This window comes from Mizuhopecten yessoensis, unplaced genomic scaffold, assembly GCF_002113885.1.
Source record: "Mizuhopecten yessoensis strain PY_sf001 unplaced genomic scaffold, ASM211388v2 scaffold716301, whole genome shotgun sequence".
In the NCBI taxonomy this organism is placed as follows: Eukaryota; Metazoa; Mollusca; class Bivalvia; order Pectinida; family Pectinidae; genus Mizuhopecten; species Mizuhopecten yessoensis.
Genome location: NW_018480048.1, coordinates 128,246 through 149,564, shown reverse-complemented (window position 1 = coordinate 149,564; position 21,319 = coordinate 128,246). Strand labels below are relative to the sequence as shown.

Genomic DNA, 21,319 nt, shown 5'->3' with positions numbered 1-21,319 from the left:
TGTTTATCTTATATTCATTATAGAAGTCTCGCAAGATATGGTTTTCTTTTCAGAAATAATTTATCAAAACTATAGTCATGCCAGAAAAAATGGTTTCGAACACTTCGTTACAGTTTTTGGCAGTCGAAAAATACACATACTACTTACGTCATATAATTATCTTAATTTTGTCTTTATATCGTCAGCATTTTCTGAGAAGCGATTGACAGCCTTTATAAACAAATTTGTGATTGAGGCAAAGCTTGTGGAGAGCAACAAGTCAGAGCTTACGTACCAGCTGCCAGACTACGGCCCACAGACGGGCGATTTTGTGTTTATGTTCCAAGAACTGGAACGCTGTCATAAAGACATGGGCATTTCCAGCTTCGGAATCTCAGATACCAGTCTGGAAGAGGTGAGTCACTTAACTAGTCTTAATGTTTGTTTGTCTATTTCTAAACTGAGAAAATGGTCAAGTAAGAAAAATAAAAAGCGAAAGCAAAGAGACAAAAATATTTAAATATTTTGGTTTCTGTTTTCTCAATTATAATAAAAAGAAAATAAACAGTTATGGAAGAAGTGAAAAAGATGAAAAATTCTTAGAATTGACCATTACAATATTCCATTTTAAACACTTTATGAAATTAGTCCTACCTCATTGCGTTTGATTGTTAGGTGTTCCTGAAAGTGGCAGAAACTGCTGATGAGAATGACAAGGAGACAATAAAAAACCCAAATGACGAGGTAAAGAGGAAGAGACTAGAGGAAGTATCTGATGGTAAGAGTCATGTGACACATATAAATTTGTCTATCTTTAGGAAGTGATTTTGGGTACATTCACGTATCCAGTTGAAATGGTTGAACCGGTTGAACCTGTAAAGAAAACGACAGGTACAGATCTGAACCGAGGCTGACCTCAGGAAATTTTGGCATGTGTAGATTGAGGGGTCCGGACGTACCTGGCCGAAACTAAAATGCTGACTATTGCTAGTTTGCGTTATTTCTTTCTTAAACAATGTTAAACCACATGGAGTTTTTAAGATACGTTATGTAATTCAGTGGATGCGTGAGAGAAGGGCACAATATTCTTGATACATTGTTTTTTATTCTCTGAAACTGTGCATTTTTAGCTCTGCTTATAGAAAGGTACAAGTGCATTTGTTTATTGTGGAATATTTCTGCACGACACGTACCGTTTCAACCGGAATATGCAAATGTAGCCGAGGTTTGTATACTGGTACTGTATACCTGGAAAAGTTTGCCCAGTCAAACTTTTGCCCTCTGTCGATATAATCAATATTCACCAAGTATTAATTTGCCTTTCACATTTAATTACTAATCTCTCTATGTATATTATGCTGTGTACTAATGTTTGCTGTAGCGATACATTCACCCTCAATACAGAAGGCTGAAAAGGTGAACATTCCCCACTACATACATGTTATTTGTTGCATTGCCATTTTAGTTAAGCATAAGGACCATATAGCAAGAAAATCCTTTTCCCAAAAATCTAAATTGTTTTTCAATGAAATAACTATTTACATAGCAAAATATGTTTATAACAAACCACAGGGAATAAAATATATTAGTTTATCATAGGTGTTTGTTATAGTTTTCGATCTATCTGAGACATTTCCTTGTCCGGGGAAAAAATATATCCTTAAGAAATAATTCACTGAACACCTGTTACTTTATACATATTGATTTTTAATGTTTAAGGTGGGCGTGTACCTAGACCTGTCACTCAGATGAGTTTCCGTAGAAACAAGCGTCAATCATTCCTGAGAGTAACGCAAAGACAACAGTTACAGGAGATACAGGAACAAGAAGTTCAGCAACAGATGGAAAACCCTATAGAAACAAGGGAGGAAGTGGTATATCTAGGTAAGTATTGGTGTGTGTGTGTGTATGTATGTATGTATGTATGTATGTATGTATGTATGTATGTATGTATGTATGTATGTATGTATGTATGTATGTATGTATGTATGTATGTATGTATGTATGTATGTATGTATGTATGTATGTATGTATGTATGTATGTATGTATGTATGTATGTATGTATGTATGTATGTATGTATGTATGTATGTATGTATGTATGTATGTATGTATGTATGTATGTATGTATGTATGTATGTATGTATGTATGTATGTATGTATGTATGTATGTATGTATGTATGTATGTATGTATGTATGTATGTATGTATGTATGTATGTATGTATGTATGTATGTATGTATGTATGTATGTATGTATGTATGTATGTATGTATGTATGTATGTATGTATGTATGTATGTATGTATGTATGTATGTATGTATGTATGTATGTATGTATGTATGTATGTATGTATGTATGTATGTATGTATGTATGTATGTATGTATGTATGTATGTATGTATGTATGTATGTATGTATGTATGTATGTATGTATGTATGTATGTATGTATGTATGTATGTATGTATGTATGTATGTATGTATGTATGTATGTATGTATGTATGTATGTATGTATGTATGTATGTATGTATGTATGTATGTATGTATGTATGTATGTATGTATGTATGTATGTATGTATGTATGTATGTATGTATGTATGTATGTATGTATGTATGTATGTATGTATGTATGTATGTATGTATGTATGTATGTATGTATGTATGTATGTATGTATGTATGTATGTATGTATGTATGTATGTATGTATGTATGTATGTATGTATGTATGTATGTATGTATGTATGTATGTATGTATGTATGTATGTATGTATGTATGTATGTATGTATGTATGTATGTATGTATGTATGTATGTATGTATGTATGTATGTATGTATGTATGTATGTATGTATGTATGTATGTATGTATGTATGTATGTATGTATGTATGTATGTATGTATGTATGTATGTATGTATGTATGTATGTATGTATGTATGTATGTATGTATGTATGTATGTATGTATGTATGTATGTATGTATGTATGTATGTATGTATGTATGTATGTATGTATGTATGTATGTATGTATGTATGTATGTATGTATGTATGTATGTATGTATGTATGTATGTATGTATGTATGTATGTATGTATGTATGTATGTATGTATGTATGTATGTATGTATGTATGTATGTATGTATGTATGTATGTATGTATGTATGTATGTATGTATGTATGTATGTATGTATGTATGTATGTATGTATGTATGTATGTATGTATGTATGTATGTATGTATGTATGTATGTATGTATGTATGTATGTATGTATGTATGTATGTATGTATGTATGTATGTATGTATGTATGTATGTATGTATGTATGTATGTATGTATGTATGTATGTATGTATGTATGTATGTATGTATGTATGTATGTATGTATGTATGTATGTATGTATGTATGTATGTATGTATGTATGTATGTATGTATGTATGTATGTATGTATGTATGTATGTATGTATGTATGTATGTATGTATGTATGTATGTATGTATGTATGTATGTATGTATGTATGTATGTATGTATGTATGTATGTATGTATGTATGTATGTATGTATGTATGTATGTATGTATGTATGTATGTATGTATGTATGTATGTATGTATGTATGTATGTATGTATGTATGTATGTATGTATGTATGTATGTATGTATGTATGTATGTATGTATGTATGTATGTATGTATGTATGTATGTATGTATGTATGTATGTATGTATGTATGTATGTATGTATGTATGTATGTATGTATGTATGTATGTATGTATGTATGTATGTATGTATGTATGTATGTATGTATGTATGTATGTATGTATGTATGTATGTATGTATGTATGTATGTATGTATGTATGTATGTATGTATGTATGTATGTATGTATGTATGTATGTATGTATGTATGTATGTATGTATGTATGTATGTATGTATGTATGTATGTATGTATGTATGTATGTATGTATGTATGTATGTATGTATGTATGTATGTATGTATGTATGTATGTATGTATGTATGTATGTATGTATGTATGTATGTATGTATGTATGTATGTATGTATGTATGTATGTATGTATGTATGTATGTATGTATGTATGTATGTATGTATGTATGTATGTATGTATGTATGTATGTATGTATGTATGTATGTATGTATGTATGTATGTATGTATGTATGTATGTATGTATGTATGTATGTATGTATGTATGTATGTATGTATGTATGTATGTATGTATGTATGTATGTATGTATGTATGTATGTATGTATGTATGTATGTATGTATGTATGTATGTATGTATGTATGTATGTATGTATGTATGTATGTATGTATGTATGTATGTATGTATGTATGTATGTATGTATGTATGTATGTATGTATGTATGTATGTATGTATGTATGTATGTATGTATGTATGTATGTATGTATGTATGTATGTATGTATGTATGTATGTATGTATGTATGTATGTATGTATGTATGTATGTATGTATGTATGTATGTATGTATGTATGTATGTATGTATGTATGTATGTATGTATGTATGTATGTATGTATGTATGTATGTATGTATGTATGTATGTATGTATGTATGTATGTATGTATGTATGTATGTATGTATGTATGTATGTATGTATGTATGTATGTATGTATGTATGTATGTATGTATGTATGTATGTATGTATGTATGTATGTATGTATGTATGTATGTATGTATGTATGTATGTATGTATGTATGTATGTATGTATGTATGTATGTATGTATGTATGTATGTATGTATGTATGTATGTATGTATGTATGTATGTATGTATGTATGTATGTATGTATGTATGTATGTATGTATGTATGTATGTATGTATGTATGTATGTATGTATGTATGTATGTATGTATGTATGTATGTATGTATGTATGTATGTATGTATGTATGTATGTATGTATGTATGTATGTATGTATGTATGTATGTATGTATGTATGTATGTATGTATGTATGTATGTATGTATGTATGTATGTATGTATGTATGTATGTATGTATGTATGTATGTATGTATGTATGTATGTATGTATGTATGTATGTATGTATGTATGTATGTATGTATGTATGTATGTATGTATGTATGTATGTATGTATGTATGTATGTATGTATGTATGTATGTATGTATGTATGTATGTATGTATGTATGTATGTATGTATGTATGTATGTATGTATGTATGTATGTATGTATGTATGTATGTATGTATGTATGTATGTATGTATGTATGTATGTATGTATGTATGTATGTATGTATGTATGTATGTATGTATGTATGTATGTATGTATGTATGTATGTATGTATGTATGTATGTATGTATGTATGTATGTATGTATGTATGTATGTATGTATGTATGTATGTATGTATGTATGTATGTATGTATGTATGTATGTATGTATGTATGTATGTATGTATGTATGTATGTATGTATGTATGTATGTATGTATGTATGTATGTATGTATGTATGTATGTATGTATGTATGTATGTATGTATGTATGTATGTATGTATGTATGTATGTATGTATGTATGTATGTATGTATGTATGTATGTATGTATGTATGTATGTATGTATGTATGTATGTATGTATGTATGTATGTATGTATGTATGTATGTATGTATGTATGTATGTATGTATGTATGTATGTATGTATGTATGTATGTATGTATGTATGTATGTATGTATGTATGTATGTATGTATGTATGTATGTATGTATGTATGTATGTATGTATGTATGTATGTATGTATGTATGTATGTATGTATGTATGTATGTATGTATGTATGTATGTATGTATGTATGTATGTATGTATGTATGTATGTATGTATGTATGTATGTATGTATGTATGTATGTATGTATGTATGTATGTATGTATGTATGTATGTATGTATGTATGTATGTATGTATGTATGTATGTATGTATGTATGTATGTATGTATGTATGTATGTATGTATGTATGTATGTATGTATGTATGTATGTATGTATGTATGTATGTATGTATGTATGTATGTATGTATGTATGTATGTATGTATGTATGTATGTATGTATGTATGTATGTATGTATGTATGTATGTATGTATGTATGTATGTATGTATGTATGTATGTATGTATGTATGTATGTATGTATGTATGTATGTATGTATGTATGTATGTATGTATGTATGTATGTATGTATGTATGTATGTATGTATGTATGTATGTATGTATGTATGTATGTATGTATGTATGTATGTATGTATGTATGTATGTATGTATGTATGTATGTATGTATGTATGTATGTATGTATGTATGTATGTATGTATGTATGTATGTATGTATGTATGTATGTATGTATGTATGTATGTATGTATGTATGTATGTATGTATGTATGTATGTATGTATGTATGTATGTATGTATGTATGTATGTATGTATGTATGTATGTATGTATGTATGTATGTATGTATGTATGTATGTATGTATGTATGTATGTATGTATGTATGTATGTATGTATGTATGTATGTATGTATGTATGTATGTATGTATGTATGTATGTATGTATGTATGTATGTATGTATGTATGTATGTATGTATGTATGTATGTATGTATGTATGTATGTATGTATGTATGTATGTATGTATGTATGTATGTATGTATGTATGTATGTATGTATGTATGTATGTATGTATGTATGTATGTATGTATGTATGTATGTATGTATGTATGTATGTATGTATGTATGTATGTATGTATGTATGTATGTATGTATGTATGTATGTATGTATGTATGTATGTATGTATGTATGTATGTATGTATGTATGTATGTATGTATGTATGTATGTATGTATGTATGTATGTATGTATGTATGTATGTATGTATGTATGTATGTATGTATGTATGTATGTATGTATGTATGTATGTATGTATGTATGTATGTATGTATGTATGTATGTATGTATGTATGTATGTATGTATGTATGTATGTATGTATGTATGTATGTATGTATGTATGTATGTATGTATGTATGTATGTATGTATGTATGTATGTATGTATGTATGTATGTATGTATGTATGTATGTATGTATGTATGTATGTATGTATGTATGTATGTATGTATGTATGTATGTATGTATGTATGTATGTATGTATGTATGTATGTATGTATGTATGTATGTATGTATGTATGTATGTATGTATGTATGTATGTATGTATGTATGTATGTATGTATGTATGTATGTATGTATGTATGTATGTATGTATGTATGTATGTATGTATGTATGTATGTATGTATGTATGTATGTATGTATGTATGTATGTATGTATGTATGTATGTATGTATGTATGTATGTATGTATGTATGTATGTATGTATGTATGTATGTATGTATGTATGTATGTATGTATGTATGTATGTATGTATGTATGTATGTATGTATGTATGTATGTATGTATGTATGTATGTATGTATGTATGTATGTATGTATGTATGTATGTATGTATGTATGTATGTATGTATGTATGTATGTATGTATGTATGTATGTATGTATGTATGTATGTATGTATGTATGTATGTATGTATGTATGTATGTATGTATGTATGTATGTATGTATGTATGTATGTATGTATGTATGTATGTATGTATGTATGTATGTATGTATGTATGTATGTATGTATGTATGTATGTATGTATGTATGTATGTATGTATGTATGTATGTATGTATGTATGTATGTATGTATGTATGTATGTATGTATGTATGTATGTATGTATGTATGTATGTATGTATGTATGTATGTATGTATGTATGTATGTATGTATGTATGTATGTATGTATGTATGTATGTATGTATGTATGTATGTATGTATGTATGTATGTATGTATGTATGTATGTATGTATGTATGTATGTATGTATGTATGTATGTATGTATGTATGTATGTATGTATGTATGTATGTATGTATGTATGTATGTATGTATGTATGTATGTATGTATGTATGTATGTATGTATGTATGTATGTATGTATGTATGTATGTATGTATGTATGTATGTATGTATGTATGTATGTATGTATGTATGTATGTATGTATGTATGTATGTATGTATGTATGTATGTATGTATGTATGTATGTATGTATGTATGTATGTATGTATGTATGTATGTATGTATGTATGTATGTATGTATGTATGTATGTATGTATGTATGTATGTATGTATGTATGTATGTATGTATGTATGTATGTATGTATGTATGTATGTATGTATGTATGTATGTATGTATGTATGTATGTATGTATGTATGTATGTATGTATGTATGTATGTATGTATGTATGTATGTATGTATGTATGTATGTATGTATGTATGTATGTATGTATGTATGTATGTATGTATGTATGTATGTATGTATGTATGTATGTATGTATGTATGTATGTATGTATGTATGTATGTATGTATGTATGTATGTATGTATGTATGTATGTATGTATGTATGTATGTATGTATGTATGTATGTATGTATGTATGTATGTATGTATGTATGTATGTATGTATGTATGTATGTATGTATGTATGTATGTATGTATGTATGTATGTATGTATGTATGTATGTATGTATGTATGTATGTATGTATGTATGTATGTATGTATGTATGTATGTATGTATGTATGTATGTATGTATGTATGTATGTATGTATGTATGTATGTATGTATGTATGTATGTATGTATGTATGTATGTATGTATGTATGTATGTATGTATGTATGTATGTATGTATGTATGTATGTATGTATGTATGTATGTATGTATGTATGTATGTATGTATGTATGTATGTATGTATGTATGTATGTATGTATGTATGTATGTATGTATGTATGTATGTATGTATGTATGTATGTATGTATGTATGTATGTATGTATGTATGTATGTATGTATGTATGTATGTATGTATGTATGTATGTATGTATGTATGTATGTATGTATGTATGTATGTATGTATGTATGTATGTATGTATGTATGTATGTATGTATGTATGTATGTATGTATGTATGTATGTATGTATGTATGTATGTATGTATGTATGTATGTATGTATGTATGTATGTATGTATGTATGTATGTATGTATGTATGTATGTATGTATGTATGTATGTATGTATGTATGTATGTATGTATGTATGTATGTATGTATGTATGTATGTATGTATGTATGTATGTATGTATGTATGTATGTATGTATGTATGTATGTATGTATGTATGTATGTATGTATGTATGTATGTATGTATGTATGTATGTATGTATGTATGTATGTATGTATGTATGTATGTATGTATGTATGTATGTATGTATGTATGTATGTATGTATGTATGTATGTATGTATGTATGTATGTATGTATGTATGTATGTATGTATGTATGTATGTATGTATGTATGTATGTATGTATGTATGTATGTATGTATGTATGTATGTATGTATGTATGTATGTATGTATGTATGTATGTATGTATGTATGTATGTATGTATGTATGTATGTATGTATGTATGTATGTATGTATGTATGTATGTATGTATGTATGTATGTATGTATGTATGTATGTATGTATGTATGTATGTATGTATGTATGTATGTATGTATGTATGTATGTATGTATGTATGTATGTATGTATGTATGTATGTATGTATGTATGTATGTATGTATGTATGTATGTATGTATGTATGTATGTATGTATGTATGTATGTATGTATGTATGTATGTATGTATGTATGTATGTATGTATGTATGTATGTATGTATGTATGTATGTATGTATGTATGTATGTATGTATGTATGTATGTATGTATGTATGTATGTATGTATGTATGTATGTATGTATGTATGTATGTATGTATGTATGTATGTATGTATGTATGTATGTATGTATGTATGTATGTATGTATGTATGTATGTATGTATGTATGTATGTATGTATGTATGTATGTATGTATGTATGTATGTATGTATGTATGTATGTATGTATGTATGTATGTATGTATGTATGTATGTATGTATGTATGTATGTATGTATGTATGTATGTATGTATGTATGTATGTATGTATGTATGTATGTATGTATGTATGTATGTATGTATGTATGTATGTATGTATGTATGTATGTATGTATGTATGTATGTATGTATGTATGTATGTATGTATGTATGTATGTATGTATGTATGTATGTATGTATGTATGTATGTATGTATGTATGTATGTATGTATGTATGTATGTATGTATGTATGTATGTATGTATGTATGTATGTATGTATGTATGTATGTATGTATGTATGTATGTATGTATGTATGTATGTATGTATGTATGTATGTATGTATGTATGTATGTATGTATGTATGTATGTATGTATGTATGTATGTATGTATGTATGTATGTATGTATGTATGTATGTATGTATGTATGTATGTATGTATGTATGTATGTATGTATGTATGTATGTATGTATGTATGTATGTATGTATGTATGTATGTATGTATGTATGTATGTATGTATGTATGTATGTATGTATGTATGTATGTATGTATGTATGTATGTATGTATGTATGTATGTATGTATGTATGTATGTATGTATGTATGTATGTATGTATGTATGTATGTATGTATGTATGTATGTATGTATGTATGTATGTATGTATGTATGTATGTATGTATGTATGTATGTATGTATGTATGTATGTATGTATGTATGTATGTATGTATGTATGTATGTATGTATGTATGTATGTATGTATGTATGTATGTATGTATGTATGTATGTATGTATGTATGTATGTATGTATGTATGTATGTATGTATGTATGTATGTATGTATGTATGTATGTATGTATGTATGTATGTATGTATGTATGTATGTATGTATGTATGTATGTATGTATGTATGTATGTATGTATGTATGTATGTATGTATGTATGTATGTATGTATGTATGTATGTATGTATGTATGTATGTATGTATGTATGTATGTATGTATGTATGTATGTATGTATGTATGTATGTATGTATGTATGTATGTATGTATGTATGTATGTATGTATGTATGTATGTATGTATGTATGTATGTATGTATGTATGTATGTATGTATGTATGTATGTATGTATGTATGTATGTATGTATGTATGTATGTATGTATGTATGTATGTATGTATGTATGTATGTATGTATGTATGTATGTATGTATGTATGTATGTATGTATGTATGTATGTATGTATGTATGTATGTATGTATGTATGTATGTATGTATGTATGTATGTATGTATGTATGTATGTATGTATGTATGTATGTATGTATGTATGTATGTATGTATGTATGTATGTATGTATGTATGTATGTATGTATGTATGTATGTATGTATGTATGTATGTATGTATGTATGTATGTATGTATGTATGTATGTATGTATGTATGTATGTATGTATGTATGTATGTATGTATGTATGTATGTATGTATGTATGTATGTATGTATGTATGTATGTATGTATGTATGTATGTATGTATGTATGTATGTATGTATGTATGTATGTATGTATGTATGTATGTATGTATGTATGTATGTATGTATGTATGTATGTATGTATGTATGTATGTATGTATGTATGTATGTATGTATGTATGTATGTATGTATGTATGTATGTATGTATGTATGTATGTATGTATGTATGTATGTATGTATGTATGTATGTATGTATGTATGTATGTATGTATGTATGTATGTATGTATGTATGTATGTATGTATGTATGTATGTATGTATGTATGTATGTATGTATGTATGTATGTATGTATGTATGTATGTATGTATGTATGTATGTATGTATGTATGTATGTATGTATGTATGTATGTATGTATGTATGTATGTATGTATGTATGTATGTATGTATGTATGTATGTATGTATGTATGTATGTATGTATGTATGTATGTATGTATGTATGTATGTATGTATGTATGTATGTATGTATGTATGTATGTATGTATGTATGTATGTATGTATGTATGTATGTATGTATGTATGTATGTATGTATGTATGTATGTATGTATGTATGTATGTATGTATGTATGTATGTATGTATGTATGTATGTATGTATGTATGTATGTATGTATGTATGTATGTATGTATGTATGTATGTATGTATGTATGTATGTATGTATGTATGTATGTATGTATGTATGTATGTATGTATGTATGTATGTATGTATGTATGTATGTATGTATGTATGTATGTATGTATGTATGTATGTATGTATGTATGTATGTATGTATGTATGTATGTATGTATGTATGTATGTATGTATGTATGTATGTATGTATGTATGTATGTATGTATGTATGTATGTATGTATGTATGTATGTATGTATGTATGTATGTATGTATGTATGTATGTATGTATGTATGTATGTATGTATGTATGTATGTATGTATGTATGTATGTATGTATGTATGTATGTATGTATGTATGTATGTATGTATGTATGTATGTATGTATGTATGTATGTATGTATGTATGTATGTATGTATGTATGTATGTATGTATGTATGTATGTATGTATGTATGTATGTATGTATGTATGTATGTATGTATGTATGTATGTATGTATGTATGTATGTATGTATGTATGTATGTATGTATGTATGTATGTATGTATGTATGTATGTATGTATGTATGTATGTATGTATGTATGTATGTATGTATGTATGTATGTATGTATGTATGTATGTATGTATGTATGTATGTATGTATGTATGTATGTATGTATGTATGTATGTATGTATGTATGTATGTATGTATGTATGTATGTATGTATGTATGTATGTATGTATGTATGTATGTATGTATGTATGTATGTATGTATGTATGTATGTATGTATGTATGTATGTATGTATGTATGTATGTATGTATGTATGTATGTATGTATGTATGTATGTATGTATGTATGTATGTATGTATGTATGTATGTATGTATGTATGTATGTATGTATGTATGTATGTATGTATGTATGTATGTATGTATGTATGTATGTATGTATGTATGTATGTATGTATGTATGTATGTATGTATGTATGTATGTATGTATGTATGTATGTATGTATGTATGTATGTATGTATGTATGTATGTATGTATGTATGTATGTATGTATGTATGTATGTATGTATGTATGTATGTATGTATGTATGTATGTATGTATGTATGTATGTATGTATGTATGTATGTATGTATGTATGTATGTATGTATGTATGTATGTATGTATGTATGTATGTATGTATGTATGTATGTATGTATGTATGTATGTATGTATGTATGTATGTATGTATGTATGTATGTATGTATGTATGTATGTATGTATGTATGTATGTATGTATGTATGTATGTATGTATGTATGTATGTATGTATGTATGTATGTATGTATGTATGTATGTATGTATGTATGTATGTATGTATGTATGTATGTATGTATGTATGTATGTATGTATGTATGTATGTATGTATGTATGTATGTATGTATGTATGTATGTATGTATGTATGTATGTATGTATGTATGTATGTATGTATGTATGTATGTATGTATGTATGTATGTATGTATGTATGTATGTATGTATGNTGTAGACTATATAGATAGGACGTACAATTGTACTGATGTGTCAGTTGTAGACTATATAGATAGGATGTAGAATTATACTAATGTGTCAGGTGTAGACTATATAGCCAGGACATCCACATGGGATTACAATAGGACACTAACCCAGGATTGTAATGCTGTGGGTCAGTTGTAAACTACGATATACCGGAAAATTTTGGCCCAGTAAAACTTTCGTCCTTCACCATAATAATCAATATTAATACTTATATAATACATTATAATCAGTGTTAATTTCGGCCTTCACATTTAATTTTCACATCTGCATATTATATTGTTTACTAAGATTTGCTGTAAGGATCAATCCGATCCGGTTACGACAAGCGAAAAAGGCGAAAATTGAACTTCAGCCATTTCCTGGTTTACAGTATAAAGCTAGGACAATGACTTGTCAGTTGTATACTTTACAGCTAATAAACCTTAGCATTGTATGGATGTGAGTATGGTTACAGTAATAAGACGTTACGTTTTACCTGTATTTCAGATCTAGACGGCATTGTAAACCCCTTAGGGTGGGGACAAGTTGGGAGGAACCTTTTCTCAATGTTTGTCTGTGGCGTTGTATTCTTCCTGCTTAACATCCTAATAGAACATAACTTCTTCATTCATAAAAAGTAAGTATCAGTATTGTAACCATATAGTCATTTAACAAAGGCCTACAAGGTGCCAATACAGATTAGTAGTTGTAATATTCTATTATAAACATGTTCACTAAGTAATTTATACATGCTAAATAAATATTACATAAATGGTCACAAAAGGTTGTCAGCAAGACTCACTTATAAAGGTTATAGAGATAATTTTTTTGAATTATTATTAAGTATTTATATTGTATGGGAACTCTCATGTAATCTATCTATTCACACAGGGTAGGACCAACTCCCGAGGAGGAGGTGGAGGACGAAGATCAGGATGTCGCCCGGGAGAGGGCACGGGTCCTCTCAGAGGAAGGGGAGAATGACATCATTCGGATAGACAACCTCACCAAGGTAATACTGGATAAACATAACATTCAAACTGTTTGTAAAAGACTATTGCAGACTTCAGCATTAGAAAGGATTCGACAGTACCTCAAATCAAACGTTTGTGAGAAACTATTGCAAACTGCTTTGTTACAAACGTTTGTGAGAAGCTTTTTCAGACTGATTCCACAAACATTTGTGAGACTTTTGCAAACTGCTTTTTTAAAATATTTTCGAGAGACAACTGCAGACAGTTTCATCACAAACGTTTGTGAGAAACTATTTCAAATTGCTATATTACAAACGTTTGTGAAAGACTGCTTCATTTACTTTTGTAGGTGTACAAGGTGCCGGGTGGCAAGGGACGCCATGTTGCCGTGGATAGGCTCTGTCTTGGTGTGCCAAAAGGACAGTGCTTCGGACTGCTGGGTGTTAATGGAGCAGGCAAGACCACAACCTTCAAAATGTTGACTGGCTACCTGGGAATGACTCATGGAAATGCCTACATCAATGGATTCAGGTAGATCTATATCATCAATGTGTGTTCATGATACAACAAAAAGGCCCAAGTCAGACATGGTAGAAGGAAAATCTTGTATATGTTCATGAACCCTGTGTTATACATATCTATTGTTTTGAAATGCTCATGATTATCGTTATACGTTATACATATATACGTTTTTGATTTGCTGCACTTATTTGTACAACCTACAACCTCTATCTCTTCAGTATTGTGATCTTCTGACCTTTGTAAAACCTCCAATCCATCCCCCAGGTATTGTGACTTGATATGACCCTTGTGTGACCTAACATTTATGTCCCAAGTAATGTGACCTGGCCCTGGGATTATGAAACCATCTTAGACTTACGTTTTTGCTTGGCCAATAACGTCACTTTTCATAATGTAATTTGTAATTGGCTTAGTCAAAATGTAAGACAAATTTAGACTTAAGATCATTTCATGATCCTGGGGTCAGATTACCCTTGTGTGACCTCTGACCATACTCTCCCCCAGGTGTTGGACTTGATGACCCTACAGCTTACGTTCATATCCTCAGTATTTTGACCAGACTACCCTCATGTCATTCTAGACCTCAGTCTCCTCAATATTGTGACCTATTGACCCTTGTGTGACCTCTAACCTTTGTCTCTCCAGTATTATGGCTAGACTACCCATGTGTATTGTAATCTCATGACATTTTCCATGACTTTCTTGTGTAATCGCTTGACATTTCTCCCCTCTGACCTTATGACCTCTGTGTAACTAATTCTAACATCCATATCCACAGTATTGTTACGGCGGTGAAGGAGGTCCGACGCAGCATCGGTTACTGCCCCCAGTTTGATGCCTTTGACCCGCTAATGACTGCCAGGGAAGTGCTCTACTTCTTTGCCAGGATTAAAGGGATCCCTTCATCAGATCTCAAAGATGTATGTATAGCACTCGTTTATCATATCCAGTAGCGACCTAAGCTATTTTATTCACAGTTGTATATGATTCTTTTAATTGTGGAGGAAACAGTCCTTGCTTGAAAGACTAATAGATCATGTTCATTATTGATGACTGTTTTTTTAAGTGCAATTAGTATACAGACTGATGCATTAGATGATTTCATTAATATCTTGACTGAGAGTTAACAGAAGACAGAATTATTTTTGATACCATCCAAAGGAAAGAGATTCTGTTCCTTTGTAGCTGTTAATAGAATGAAATGTTTGGCCAATGAAGTCTGGCTTTTATTACAGCTGTGTTCTCCCCTGATTTAGTGCATGTGTATATTGTCCACATTTTGTAGGTTGTAGACTGGGCCATCACCAAGCTGGGACTGACGCAATACGCTGACAAACCTTCAGGAACCTACTCCGGGGGAAATCGCCGCAAACTCTCAACCGCCATAGCTCTCATAGGCAATCCTTCCGTTATATTTCTGGTGAGTATACCAGGGATACATTATGAAAATTTGGATTTGAGAATATGCTTGTTTTATCAATCAGTTTGGTTAAAAGTATATGGACCTCTGATTTACATTTTGGAAGGGTGAGAATGGGAGATATTTTGGCCTCTCTCACTTTGTATTTAATTTTGGAAAGGTAAGATTGGAAACATTTGGACAGATGACTGACACATATGATAGGATTTATTGAATGAATGTTTCTTAATTAAATGAGCAGTTATTAAGATCTAGTTATTGTGATGACAATTTGTTTGCCTTCTGTTTAATAGGATGAGCCGACAGCAGGCATGGACCCAGGAGCCAGGCGATTTCTATGGAACTGCATTAACAATATTGTCAAAGATGGCCGCTCCGTCATCCTAACTTCACACAGGTACAAATTTAGGATCATGATCTCTATATAAGTTTGGAATTTGATATTAATGACTAAAGCAAGAGAGTTGTGTTAAATTTTCTTTCATGCTGGTGAAAAATGAAGAATGGAGCTACTTGTACCTCTGATTTACAGTTTGAAAGGATGAGAATGGGAGCTAGATAAATGGGCCTTTCTCACCTCTTCAATGTATTTAGGTTATGAAAGCAGGGAGTGGGGTGAGGATGGGAGACATTTAGAGTTTTCTTACTTCAACATTGTGTTGACAGTATGAAATGAGTAGGGGTAGTTGAGAATGGGAGACATTTGGACTTCTCTTACCTTATCATTGTATTTACATTATGGACGGATGATAGTGGGCAACATTTGGACCTCTCTTACTTTATCCTTTTTGTTACAGTATGGAGGAGTGTGAAGCCCTGTGTAGCAGACTGGCCATTATGGTGAACGGGCGATTTAGAGGCATTGGTAGTATACAGCATCTCAAAACCAGGTAGGAGGACTCTGAATGTGTAACAGATTTTATGAAATAATTCAGAGGATCTCAAATAAGATTCATTTGTCAGATATGATGTTTCTGATACAGGTTACATTTTGTCTTTGATTCTTTTCTAAATATCGTCAATCAATTGAGGTCATTGATTCCTCCACAAGAGTATTCTATCGGTTATAATTGTAATTTTAAAAACTGCACTGCAACTTGATATATTCTGTTTTCCATAAACAATTAACTTATTCCTGGTACCTTCCTTATATTTAGGTTACTTCACCTCTAAGCCACGAGTCAAAAAGGTGTAAATCAACAAAATATGCATATTGGCAATATTAAAGAGGAGACATGGGTTTGTTCACAAAACAAATTTCTAGTTTAATATTGCTTTTTTCACTCCATGGCCAGCTGGCAATGAATTTTGGCGTTATCGTTGTGTTTTTTGTAATCTTTCAGGTTCGGGAATGGTTACATAGTGATAGTGCGAATAGCTGGGGATCGCCCCGACCTGGATATAGTGGACAGCTTTATAACGGAAACTTTTCCGTCTGCCAACCTCCGGGAGAGGCATCACAACATGCTACAGTACCAGCTGGGATCTGAAGTACCACTGTCCCACATCTTCTCTGAGATAGAGGCTGTCAGGGAGAGCTTCAACATAGAGGATTACTCAGTCTCCCAGACAACGCTCGACCAGGTAAGATTTTACATTTCACAGAAATATTAATACTCAACCAGGTGAGGTAGGTGAGAAACAATACTTTCTGAATAACCACTGAACTTGTGATAATGGAATGGTGTTTTGACTGACCCGTTCCCCTTTTCTTTCAACACACTTGAAGAAAGGGCTAGCAGAAAACATTATACATAGCTGTTTATTTGTTTATTTAACTTTCCTTAAAAAGAATTGGAGTTTTTGTTATTCAGGATCAAGGTCAGTGCATAGGGGCCGGGAGAGGGGGGGTTGCAAAGGTCAAATTATTTTTGATGCTTCTCTGAACCATATTATCTTCCGACATGTATGGCCAAACCTTTCCTTATGCACTTCAGGCAAGATATGTGGTGTAAGGTGAAAGGTCAAGGTAAAGGCAAGGGTTGAAGTTGTTATAAAACTAGTCTGTACCATTACTGATAGTGCATCTTTAATGCTACTAGTATGAAAGTTTCAATTAACCATAATACCATGATCCTCTTTAAAATGTTATGAGGAAAATTGAAGATAACAGTAGTACTTTTAAAAGTAATACATACCTCCAATAATAATAGTACCTCCAAGAACAGAAATAATAAAACAGGTAAGAATATAACACTAGGAACAAAATCTTGACCAGACAAGAATTTATTTCTTGAAAGTGTAATGTTAACAATATGTTTTGCTCAGGAAATCTTAGCTAAGGGAAACTGCAATCATGGTTTGTTATTAAGGCAAATAAGTGATAACTATTTTTGTTAGTGATCGGTACAAGTAATTGATGAATATATTAGTATTGTGCTATATATCTTGTATACAACTTTTTACAGGTGTTCATAAACTTTGCCAAAATGCAGACAGATTCTTTGGACAGTGAAGCAGCTACAGCAGAATCGGAGGATACCACAGGTATTGTGTTAAATGTATTCCAGCATCAACATGGCTTAATATAACACCTCACTGTATATTGTGGTCATTATTTTGTGCTTATTTTTGCAAAGACCCTTAATCAATGAATTTAATTCTACATTAAAATTTCTAAAAAAATATATCCTATATTTGTTTTCATAATCCGTTGCTTTGAGGATACCTTGTACATGTACAATTTTATGTCTTACACATGTATTCTGATGTGTGACACTATAATAAACATATTTGATTGATTTGATTTGACCTAAAAAAAAATCTTATTCTCATGTTTATTTCTTTTCTTTAACCGTTTGCTGTACGATTTTATTCTTTAATAGATGGATTACAACACGACAACTTAAGTCGCGCAACAAGTATGACGACTGTAAACATGGACAGGAGAATGAGTTCATCCACACTAGGGGGCGCTAGTAGTGCAGAGGTAGTGGGTGATGGTTACTCCACCATCGCGGCTGTGCCACCAAGGGATGGAACAAACAGCGAGGGCTACACCACTATTAAGGAGTTGAGCAGTCCTGTCAAATATGCAGCACCTGCACCTCGACTAAAACGCAAACCCAGAGTACTAGAGTCTCACAATGATAACAATAAGGACGACGGATTCAATATATAGAGGCAAAATGTGGTGTGTTCTGTTAAAAAAACAGAAATATATCTGTTGTAAATTTTAGTTTTGTATGTCGCAGACATTAAACTGAAATGAGACGTACTTCCACAAATGAACAATGAATGACTGGACTTTTGTGTCTTCACTGCCTGGTGGTCTACAGAACTAAAACAGATTACCTGGTGGTCTACAGAACTAGAACAGATTACCTGGTGGTCTACAGAACTAGAACAGATTACCTGGTAGTCTACAGAACTAGAACTGATTACCTGGTGGTCTACAGAACTAGAACAGATTACTGGTGGTCTACAGAACTAGAACAGATTACCTGGTGGTCTACGGAACTAAAACAGATTACCTGGTGGTCTACATGACTAGAACAGATTACCTGGTGGTCTACAGAACTAGAACAGATTACGTGGTGGTCTACAGAACTAGAACATATTACTGGTGGTCTACAGAACTAGAACCAATACCAGGAGGTCTACATAACTAGAACAGATTACCTGGTGGTCTACAGAAGTAGAACAGATTACCTGGTGGTCTACGGAACTAAAACAGATTGCCTGGTGGTCTACAGAACTAAAACAGATTACCTGGTAGTCTACAGAACTAGAACAGATTACTGGTGGTTTACAGAACTAGAACAGATTACCTGGTGTTCTACAGAACTAGAACAGATTACTGGTGGTTTACAGAACTAGAACAGATTACCTTGTGGTCTACAGAACTAGAACAGATTACCTGGTGGTCTACAGAACTAGAACAAATTACCTAGTGGTTTACAGAACTAGAACGGTTACCTGGTGGTCTACAGAACTAGAACAGATTACCTGGTGGTTTACAGAATTAAAACAGATTACCTGGTGGTCTACAAACTAGAACGGATTACCTGGTGGTCTACAAACTAGAACGGATTACCTGGTGGTCTACAAACTAGAACGAATTACCTGGTGGTCTACAGAACTAGAACAGATTACCTGGTGGTTTACAGAATTAAAACAGATTACCTGGGGGTCTACAGAACTAGAACAGATTACCTGGTGGACTACAGAACTAGAACAGATTACCTGGTGGACTACAGAACTAGAACAGATTACCTGGTGGTCTACAGAACTAGGACAGATTACCTGGTGGTCTACAGAACTAGAACAGATAACCTGGAAGTCTACAGAACTAGAACTGATTACCTGGTGGTCTACAGAACTAGAACAAATTACTGGTGGTCTACAGAACTAGAACAGATTACCTGGTGGTTGACAGAATTAAAACAGATTACCTGGTGGTCTACAGAACTAGAGCAGATTACCTGGTGGTCTACAGAACTATAACAGATTACCTGGTGGTCTACAGAACTAGAACAGATAACCTGGTAGTCTACAGAACTAGAACTGATTACCTGGTGGTCTACAGAACTAGAACAAATTACCTAGTGGTTTACAGAACTAGAACGGTTACCTGGTGGTCTACAGAACTAGAACGGATTACCTGGTGGTCTACAGAACTAGAACAGATAACCTGGAAGTCTACAGAACTAGAGTCTACAGAACTAGAACAGATTACTGGTGGTCTACAGAACTAGAACAGATTTCCTGG

The 21,319-nt window shown here is 30.7% G+C and overlaps 1 protein-coding gene across 1 annotated transcript in view; it reads left to right on the top strand.

The window, feature by feature from the left end:
• LOC110442822 (ATP-binding cassette sub-family A member 1-like) overlaps positions 1 to 20,306 on the top strand; it is a 37,509-nt gene extending 17,203 nt beyond the window's left edge. The window contains exons 25-37 of the mRNA XM_021486631.1: positions 186 to 394; positions 655 to 757; positions 1,699 to 1,863; positions 14,200 to 14,329; positions 14,584 to 14,704; positions 15,016 to 15,197; positions 15,967 to 16,108; positions 16,474 to 16,608; positions 16,902 to 17,005; positions 17,406 to 17,498; positions 17,952 to 18,192; positions 19,017 to 19,095; positions 19,434 to 20,306. Of these exons, the coding sequence (XP_021342306.1) occupies positions 186 to 394; positions 655 to 757; positions 1,699 to 1,863; positions 14,200 to 14,329; positions 14,584 to 14,704; positions 15,016 to 15,197; positions 15,967 to 16,108; positions 16,474 to 16,608; positions 16,902 to 17,005; positions 17,406 to 17,498; positions 17,952 to 18,192; positions 19,017 to 19,095; positions 19,434 to 19,729 (2,000 nt within the window). The 3' untranslated portion in view covers positions 19,730 to 20,306. The remainder of the gene's footprint in view (positions 1 to 185; positions 395 to 654; positions 758 to 1,698; positions 1,864 to 14,199; positions 14,330 to 14,583; positions 14,705 to 15,015; positions 15,198 to 15,966; positions 16,109 to 16,473; positions 16,609 to 16,901; positions 17,006 to 17,405; positions 17,499 to 17,951; positions 18,193 to 19,016; positions 19,096 to 19,433) is intronic.
• Positions 20,307 to 21,319: the final 1,013 nt, after the last annotated feature.